Source organism: Mesoplodon mirus (assembly GCF_964341445.2).
Source record: "Mesoplodon mirus genome assembly, chromosome: 3".
Taxonomy (NCBI): Eukaryota; Metazoa; Chordata; class Mammalia; order Artiodactyla; family Ziphiidae; genus Mesoplodon; species Mesoplodon mirus.
The window spans coordinates 115,743,347-115,753,053 of NC_138978.1; the positions used below are offsets into that span (position 1 = coordinate 115,743,347).

Sequence of the window (9,707 nt, forward strand, 5' to 3'; positions counted from 1 at the left end):
TGGGGCCTTATTGTCTCTTTTTACAACTATAATCAGGCCTTTCCCTCTGATAATTGTTTTAACCTCCTCAAGATTCATTTCCCTTCTTTCTGCTGTACTTACTGTCTTCCTTCTGTTGACCCTTTTTGGGAATAAGGAGCAACAGTCTTATGTCTCCCCTCATCCTCAGCCTTTCCTTTAATTTGTTTCTTCCAGAACCCTCTTTATAACATACTTCTGTGTCCTTGATTCTGCTTATGCTTGAAAAGTAGGCCCACGATAGTCTTAAAACTAAAATGGTTTCTACCATTACCTCTTTTTTTTTTAAAGCAGCTTCCAGAAGGTTTTAAGGAGTCTAGAAAATTGCCTTCTTTGACTCACCCAAGACTAGCCACTTTAGAATATGTAGTCTCCTCCCCAGAACCCGCCCCAATAGGCATGGTTTCTCTTTTGTGCAAACCTGCTTCTTCAGAAGGGAGGTGGCAAAACCTGTTTGAAGGTGAGGTTACTTACCTCCCTTCCACCCTTCCCTCCTCCTTGGAGGCAAGAGCAACAACAGCTGAGACAGAGAAAAAGGGGATACAGAAGTGTTGGGGAGCTGAGACATCCGGCTCCCCGAACACTCCAAGTGTTTAAAGGCAACAGGAAGACTTCTGAAGATGGGAACTATACAAGAGGCAGGAGAAAAGACATTGGATCTCGGGTAAGGAAGACGCTGGCTAACTTGATTGGAAACAAGGAGTGAATAGTCTTAAGGGACTTTCCCACCATCCAGCTCTTTCCAAGTCAAATCTCGGGTTCCTAGAGGAGATAAGACTGTAAGATAATTAATTTGCAGAGAAGGGATGGAGGTGCTTTAGGTAGGAAATATCAGTAAGGTATGGGAATTAGGGAACAAGGGATTCCAGGATAATTCCCTAGTGCTTTTTTTTTTTTTTTAAGGAAGTTTCTATGTTTTGTTTTTGATAAATCTGCCCCGTTTTCCGGTTTCTAATACCCGCCCTCCAGAATGGCCATCAGGAAAGCTGACCCAGAACTAAGTTAAGGTCCAGGTTCTCCTTCCCAGCAAATCTCTCTTCCTCCTTACCTTCTTCCCCTACCCCTCCACCGTGGTTTCCCCTCACCACTCCCTAGTGTGGTGGAGGAAAGGCAGGCCTGACTAGGTGACATCTTCCCCAACTTTGCCCAGTGACAGCTGGGCAGGTCTGTCTGGTTCCAGCCAATTGTAATGTGAAATAATACCTCTCACCCCTACTGTGCAGGCGGAGCAACTGCCAACAGGTAAAAATAATTAGCTTTACCTTCCATACCTCCTCTGCTCCTAAACTCAACAGTAGGGGTGATGGCTCTCTAACAAGTGGTGAAAGTGGTAGAAACATCTAGGAGACAAGAGATCTGACTTCTTAAGGCCTGCCCTCTGCTCTGTACCTTAATTACTGCTCTTCATTCCAGTTCCCTTAAGACGCTGCCTAGTTTGTCTCATAATAATCTTTTTTTTCTGGGAGACTATCTATAAGGTCAGGGAGAATGCAGAAATAGCAGTACTAGGAGCATCCTTGAGACTTGGGGAACTGGAGCTGAAGGAAGACTGGCAGGATGAAGAATCCCCTAGGTGAGGAAGTATGAGCGAGGCTGGGAAAAGGGAGGGCTGGTCACAAGTGGAAGGCAGCGATGGTAAATTGGGACTTGAAGGAAAGAGGTGGGGAAATGAAGAGGTGATAACATCATGGTGGGGAGATGGAATTGATAAGTTGATACAAGCTTAATGCCTCTAGCCTATATTTCTTCCCCCTTTTCATCTTTTCCCCTCTAGATTGCTTCCTGAAGAGGCTGACCCTTCTGGAGATCCTCATAATCCTGAAAGAGACTCACAGGCAGGTAGGTAAATTAGAACCCAGACCTCCCTGATTCTAGTCCAGGGAAGGGTTATGCCACCCTGTCCCTTGCAGTTCTACTTCCCAAATGTCCCGTGTTAGTCCTTCTTTAGAATCCACCCCATATTATCACTTACATAGACAGGAATTCTAACATCCCCCACCAACACAAACCCATCTTTCTCTTCTTTTTTTTTCCCTCCTCCAACCCCAGGAACCCCCAGCACTTCAGCCCTGTGTGGCCAGCGCCCCATGCGTAAGCGTCTTTGTGCCCCAGAGTTGCGACTGAATCTGACTAAGGGGTCTGGAGATAATGGAGCTTCTCCCACCCACTCTGTACCTTCCTCTCCTGATGGCAGTTCTGACCTGGAGGTAGACGAGTTGGAGACACCTTCAGACTCGGAGCAGCTGGACAGTGGACATGAATTTGAATGGGAAGGTGGGAAAGAAAGCTGAAGACTGAGCTGGTAGAAGTAGAGGCCAGTGTTAAAAAAGCGCAGGATGGATTTAATGAGACTGAAGTTAGAATTAATAAGGTGGGGACCAAGAGGTAAGACCAGCAAAATTTCCTCAGAATGGAAAGGTAGAGCTTATTGGTCCAATGTGAGAGTAGTCAGTATAGCAGGGAGAAGGGGGTACTTCATTTATTGAGGGAAATTTTATTGAATAACTGTTATATTGCTATCATTGAGCTAGAACTGAGTGATGAATAAGATAATCCCTACCCTCAGGGAATTCTCTGTTTAGTATGAAATAAACATATATACAAATAAGTGCAGTTAAAGGTTATGATCTACATGTGTATAGGGTACAGTGTAAGCAGGAAGAAGGCAAAGGTCAGTTCCACCTGAGAGGTGTTAAAGACTTCACAGAGGATGCCATTCTGAGCTTATCAGGTAGTTGGAGAGGCATTCTAGGTGGAAGAAGCAAATTGGACAATAGCATGGCATGGTGGGGAATTCAGAGTATTAAGTATGACTATTTAGGTATTAAGGAAAACTTTGTTTCTTCTCTACTCACAGCACTTTTGACACCAAATGTATGGGTTTTCCCTACACCAACCAGTTCTCCAACTCTCCAGACACAAATCGGGTGTCCTACAATTCAGTCACGACACTTAACTGGAGTTCGCACAGACACCACAGGTTAAGGGCTCACCCACAAGACTGCCCCAGACTTCAGACACCAATCACACCTCCAGGTTGTCACCTGTGCTTCTGACCGACAGGCCATAAATCAGAGGTGCCTGCCACCCCCTCCTCAGGTTTGATAATTTGCTAAAACAGCTCACAGAACTTGGGAAAACAGTTTATTTACTAGATTACAGGCTTATTATGAGAGGATACAGATCAGGAACATCCAGAAGGAAGCAATACACAGGACAAGTTATGTGAAAGGAGGTGTGGAGCTCCGTGGGTGCACCACCCTCCCAGCACCTCCATGTGTTCACCAACCCAGAACCTCTCAGAACCCCTTCAGTTAGGGTTTTTTTATGGAGGCTTCATATGTAGGTATGATTGGTTAAATCACTGACCATTAGTGATTTAGCACAACCTCCAGTCTCTCTCCCCTCCTCAGAGGTGAGAGGGTAAAAGTTCCAAACCTCTAATCATGTGGTTGGTTGGCCTGGCAACCCGCCACTCATCCACAGTTTTCCAAAGTCACCTCATTAACATAAACTTCTGTGGTTGAAAGGGGCTTGTTATGAATAGGAAAAGATACCTCTTTTACCTTTATCATCAGGAGCCGTTTTAGAAGCCAGGAACAAAACCAAAATATATATTATTATATCACAGAATATAATATATATTCTGTGGCTGGGAGGTGAAGAGAGAATGACAAAAGACTGTGTTAAGTAGGCAAGGGTCAAATCATGGAGGTCCTTGCTGCCACACTGAGTTTAGATTTTATCCTGTAGGCAATGGGGAGTCCCTTGAATGGTTTTAATCAAGGGACTAACATGATCAGATTTGATGGCTTTCAAAAGATTGAAAACAACCTAAAGGTCCATAAATAGGATGTTAGTTCTACAATATTACAGTACATCCATACCATGGAATACTAAATACTAGGCACTATTTTTTAAGATGAAGCAGTTCTTTTTATTGCTATGGAAAGATCATGCAAAATTAGTGAGTATAGTATATTGTATTTTATATAGATTGCCATTTGAGTGAAAAAGGGAGAGAAGAAAAGAAAGCTTGCTCTAGCAGTGGTGTAAAGGGGAGAATGGAGGAAAACAGACAAGAGGCAGGGAGAACGAGTTAGGAGGCTAGTACTAAGGCCAGATGAGAAAGGCTCAGAACCTGTACCGGGACACTAATAGTGGAAAGAATGATAAAAGGAGGATATAATGGAGATAGATGGAGGAGGATCTGGGGTCCTGTTGGCTTGACGGCTGGTAGAGAAGAAAGAGTTTCGGATGACAAAGAGTTTTCTCTCTCAGGCAACTAGATGGATGGTGTCATTCATCAAGAAAGAATATGAGAGAGAATAGGAAGAGAATGAATTTGAGTTGCACTTGGAGTCTGGTGACTTGGAGATGACAGAGAAACACAAAATAGTGATGTCCACTCTAGGCATTTAGGGATATGGGTCTGGTGGTAGGAGAGAAGTCTGGGTTAGAAAGGAATCATCGCCTTACTGGCAGTAATTGAAGACATGGGAATAAATGAGCTCACCCAAGGAAGGAAAAGCATGGGCAGAAAGAATCTGGAAAAAAGGCAAGGGCCATCAACCTACCATAGTGTAAGGTTACCTCCAGGCCATTGTCTAGTGAAAAAGTGAAAATAATGAGTCACAGGAAAGAGACACCAGCAAGGGGTTGGGTTGATTGGACAAACTAGGGCTAGAGTCATGGGTAAAAAATGAGGAATTAGATGTTGAGGTAATAAACTCTAAGAATCTGAGGAACTTACAAGATACTGAAGGTATGTATTCTGCCTTGTTGATCCTTCCCCATCCCACCTTTTTAGATGAGCTGTCGCGGGCAGAGGGCCTGGGGGCCAGTGAGGCAGCTGAAAGGCTGGGCCAGGGTTGTATGTGGGATGTGGCTGGAGAAGACGGTCATCGCTGGAGGGTGTTCCGAACAGGACAGCAGGAGCAGCGAGTGGACATGACCGTCATTGAGCCCTATAAGAAAGTCCTATCTCATGGAGGTAATGGAGGGGTAAGAACTGTGACTTCTTAAGTAAAATGCCGAAGCTGGAAATTCAGTTATGGGTTCAGAATCCTTCCTGCAACTTCTAGAGACCCTCAGAGTCTCTCAACCTAAACAGATGTACTGTCCATCAATACTTATTTGTTGACTGAATGAGTTTTCCCCTTCTCCTCCTCAGGCTACCATGGTGATGGCCTCAATGTTGTCATCCTCTTTGCTTCCTGTTATCTACCCAGAAGCAGCATCCCCAACTACACCTATGTCATGGAACACTTGTTTAGGTGAGGTGGAAGGCTTAAAGTGCTCCAGAGTGGATGTTAGAGAGGGAAACATTAAAAAGAACCCCTTCTCTGATCAGTAACTGATTGTAGAGTCTACAGTAAGGTGCCTCTCTCTCCCCACAACCCCAAACGCATACCTTCACTGACAGTTTCATCTCCCCAGGTATATGGTGGGTACTCTGGAGCTGCTGATAGCTGACAATTATCTGCTTGTTTACCTGAGTGGAGGCACGAGTAGGGCCCAAGTTCCACCTCTGAGCTGGATACGCCAGTGTTACCGCACCCTGGATCGGCGGTGAGCCTCTAGGACAAGAGGGCTACCACGCTCTATCTTATCTTTTTCTTTTCCATCTTTCCATTCTTTCTTCCATTCAATCTCTTCCACTTTTTTTTTGACCGCGCCACGTGGCTTGCAGGATCTCAGTTCCCAGACCAGGGATTGAACCTGGGCCCTGTCAGTGAAAGTCCGGAATCCTAACCACTTGGCCACCAGGGAACTCCCTCTTCGGCTTTTCTTTGTCCCTCTATACCCCTTTCCAAGCCTCTCCTATCTTCTGTCCTCTCTTGGAGTCATGGAAATCTAGTTTCAAATCTTGCCTTTATCACTTACTACCTTTATGACTGTGGACAAGTCACTTAACTTTCTGGGACTCAGTTTCCTTCTCTGTAAAATGTCAATGATAATACCTTTGCCACTGAGTATTTGAATCAAATAAATCAACATGGTGCATTGCCTGGCACATGGAAGGCAGCCCTTCCTTTTCTCATAGTCTTGCCATTTATTTCACTTTTCACATCTCCATTGTCTTCTTTTCTTGTCTGCCTTCATCCCTGACCCTTATGCCTTTTTTCCTTGATATCCCTTTTCTTGTTTCCTTTCTTCCCTCCGTCTTCCATTTGCTCACTTTTCTCTTCTTGTTCCTTTTTTTTTCTCCTCACTGGTCTTCACCTGGTCATGGAGGGATGGAGGAGTGTACAAAAGGAACTATGGGAGCGTAGGGCACAGGAAAGAAGTGGGGTAGAGAAGGCCAGGCTAAGGTATTCCAAGAGGAGAGTTTCCTAAAAATGAGGAGGCTAAGCAAGATGGATGGAGCTGAGACTGCAGTTAAAGGAATGGGGATTCGACCCAACTATCAGAGAAATCTATAAATTAGAGAAGAAGAGAAGGAAGTTAAAGTACAGAAGGTAGCTCCACCTGATCTTCAGGCATGAAGGGGACGGAGAGTTGAATGGTCTCATCTTCTTCAGGCTCCGGAAAAACCTGCATGCCCTGGTTGTTGTCCATGCTACATGGTATGTGAAGGCATTCCTGGCACTGCTTCGGCCCTTCATCAGGTACTAGCCTGGGGGACAAAGACCCCATTTCCACTCTCCCCATTTTCACAATCAAGATTAAGAACTTCTTGTCCCACCCTGACTCTTTCTAGCCTTAACCACTCTCTACTTATTATGTTTCCCTTTGTAAGGATCTCCAGGAGCCCTCTTCCCCGTATAAAACATACTTGGTTGATCCTCTCTTTTTAGTTCCAAGTTCACACGGAAGATCCGTTTTCTGAACAGCCTTGGAGAGCTGGCCCAACTCATCTCTATGGATCAGGTCCACATCCCAGAAGTTGTCAGACGGTGAGTCCTGGCTTAAGAATAAAAGTTTGGGATGGCATGTGTAAGAGCCAACTCCCACTTTCTTAATGCCTTGTTGGAACAAAGGAACTAAAAGACAGAGGCTCTGCTTTCAGAGGCTTCTCTGTATCTGGGAAGACTCCATACATGCAGGACACTACTGTATCCAACAAGAACAAATGAAAAAAATTAATCCTATAAGTGCATCAAGGAATAAAGGAATAATCACAGCACGGAATTTAGAGGAAATTCAGACCAGCCCTAGAAATTAAGAAGGGATATGTTGGCAGTGAATAGGAGAGACTATCCAGTGGGGGAGGATTGCTAGAGAGCAAAGGATCCTGCATGATGACCGATCCAAGCATCTAATCTACCTCTTCCAGTTCACCTGGCTTCTCTCCCTAAACCCCTGAGTAAAACCCAGTCTGCTCCTGTACCACTTTTTTTCCCTCTCTTTCTCCTAGGCTGGACCAGGATCTCCATGGCTCAGGAGGGACCTAGCATAGGACTGGAATAATGAGCTTAAGAACCAAGCAAAGATATTGATCTGCTTACACCCTAAACCCTGAAACATCTGAGCTGTTTTGTAAATCATCTCATCCTCAATCCCAGTACCACTGGATCTTCACATCTCAATGGGATGTCGTTCCTTCCATGACCCTGACATCAAAGCAGGGCTCTGAGGTCCAGAACCTGATGTGCTGGGTGACTTTCATTTCAGCTGGAGGGGTGCATGTTGTGGCATTTTATATAGGAAAGTGCAAAGCTGTGCTGCTTTAGCTGTAGAACGTTGGGCAAATAACCTCTCTTTGAGTCTGAGATCCTTTCCACCTGGGGTATTCTAGCAGTTTGTGAAGGTGAGGGGTGGATGGGGAGGGCAGGGCTCCTGCTGGGAGCCAGGAGTCAGTGCCCTAAATGTTGAAGAGCCATTCTGTTTCCCTCTTTCCTTCAGTAGTCACGTCTGCTGCCTGTGAGCCTGGGGAGGGGCATTTCCAAAACCTGTATTTTGTCCTCTTTGTTAAATTCAGATCTGTAGCGATTAATAAACTGCGATGAGAGATTCAAGCGCTGCGCCGAGGAAGTGAACTACTCTTTCCCCAGCCCCTAACATCACAATCCGTCTGTCCGTTCTGGCACAGGAATTCTTGCTGCAGAGGTTCCCTGGGATTTTCAGCTGAGCCCCTGGGCCTGCCGGAGCTGACCCGCAGGGAGAGGGCCTGGGGGAGGGGCGTGGCGCTCGCGTCAGAGCCCCCCTCCCCTCCCCCGCGGGCCTCGGTTCTAACGACCCGGTGGGTCGAGAGCCGAAGGGAGGTAGAGAAGGTGGGAGCCCTGGCCTTCCTCACTGGCCTCCCTCCCAGCCCCACACCGCCCAGCCCCATGGTCCCCGCCACCGGCGCGCTGCTCTGGGCCCTGCTGCTGAGTCTGGGGCCCCGGGCGGCGGGGGCCGAAGGCCTGACTTCGACCGCGATGCCGCTGGACAGTTTCCGCTTCGGGGGCCCTATGACCCGCAGCTACCGGAGCACCGCCCGGAGCACCCGGAGAGTTGTTTCCCAGAAGATGAGGGTAACAATGGAGGATGAGGACGACGTCGTGGCCGTGGCCGACAGCCTGGCAGGCCCAGCCGCTGCCAAGCTCTTGGCCTCCATGGTGTCCACAGGTAGCAGGTTGCAATTGTCAGCGGAGGAGGATGGGTCTTTGGAAGAGGGGGTTGTGATTTATGCTAGAAAGAATAACACCGAGTTGGAGACTCACAATACGACTTCCAGTGCACCTGGGGGGCCTAGCCCAGGGTTTACAGCGAATGACCAGGATTCCGAAATCAGGATGAGTTCAAGCCAGTGGCCCTCCACCTGGAAGGCTAATGTGGACCAGCTGCTCTCCGACACTACCCTGAACCAGTGGTCAACAGCACGGTCCACCCCGAACCAGTGGCCACCGCCCTCGCCCACAGTCATGCCAGCTCCCGAGGATCCACAGCTGGTGCTGATGCCCTGGGGCCCGTGTCACCGCCACTGCAAGTCCGGCACCATGAGCCGGACCCGGGCCGGGAAACTGCGTGGCCTTTGGGGGCACCTGCGAGTTGGGGCGCTGAGCCAACTCCGCACTGAGCACCGGCCTCGCACCTACCACCAATGCCCCTGCAACCGTGAGCGGGAGGAGTGCCCCCTCGATAGAGGTCTCTCTCCTGACACCAGCTGCACCACTCAGACCACAACCGGGGCCACCACCACTATCCCCTTCCCCCACTCGTCAGCCGACTCAGACCCACCCCCTTCATCCCCAGTCTCTGGCCCAACCCAGCCCTTGCTTTTTGGAAAAGGGTCAGGACTGAGCTGGAGGATATTTGGAACAGCCTGTCTACAGTGTTCACAGAGATGCAACCAGTAAGTGTTTAGTGATGAGCCAGCATCTTTGTTAAGGCATCTGAAGAGTCCTGATATCCAGAACCCTGTTGCTAAGCCAGCCAGTGTGTCTGCGTGAACTGTTGCTTATGTTTGGTTATTGATTCACAAAATGCATTGGTTATTTACATTATTGTTAGCCATTGATTCCACCTATCATTTCTTGAGCAACTGCTGTTTGGCTGTTAGGCAACATGTAGGTCATTAGATGATTATTGACCAAACTGTTAAGATTGTAGATATATAAAGAACTCTTGATGTGGAGATAGTTGATGGATGTGGAAGATTTCGTAGTTTTCAGCTTATTAACGCAGCTTAACAGTAACAGCTGCCAATATCTGAGGTCTTATGTGCACTCTACCTGGATCAGTCCTCACAACACCACTATGGT

General features: G+C 47.3%; 2 protein-coding genes across 2 annotated transcripts; both read left to right on the top strand.

Annotated features, from left to right (window-relative positions):
- Nucleotides 1–8,279, top strand: BNIPL (BCL2 interacting protein like). The gene is made up of 9 exons (XM_082614360.1): nt 1–682; nt 1,793–1,857; nt 2,068–2,292; nt 4,829–5,011; nt 5,192–5,294; nt 5,458–5,589; nt 6,543–6,629; nt 6,819–6,917; nt 7,379–8,279. Exons 1-9 carry the CDS (start codon nt 639–641, stop codon nt 7,413–7,415), a joined length of 975 nt encoding a protein of 324 aa, XP_082470486.1. The 5' UTR covers nt 1–638; the 3' UTR covers nt 7,416–8,279.
- Nucleotides 8,280–8,291: 12 nt separating this feature from the next.
- Nucleotides 8,292–9,377, top strand: LOC309800297 (protein MENT; the record flags this gene model as incomplete). The annotated part of the gene is given in 2 exon segments (XM_082614359.1): nt 8,292–9,188; nt 9,191–9,377. Coding segments are annotated over 2 exon segments (1,017 nt in total). The 3' UTR covers nt 9,311–9,377.
- Nucleotides 9,378–9,707: the final 330 nt, after the last annotated feature.

Excerpts from the sequence above, each read along its gene's own strand:
- BNIPL (XM_082614360.1), top strand. The coding sequence starts at position 639 with ATGGGAACTATACAAGAGGCAGGAGAAAAGACATTGGATCTCGG. Across the intron at positions 5,295-5,457 it reads GTCATGGAACACTTGTTTAG|GTATATGGTGGGTACTCTGG; the intron begins GTGAGGTGGAAG and ends TCATCTCCCCAG. Across the intron at positions 6,630-6,818 it reads CTGCTTCGGCCCTTCATCAG|TTCCAAGTTCACACGGAAGA; the intron begins GTACTAGCCTGG and ends CTCTCTTTTTAG.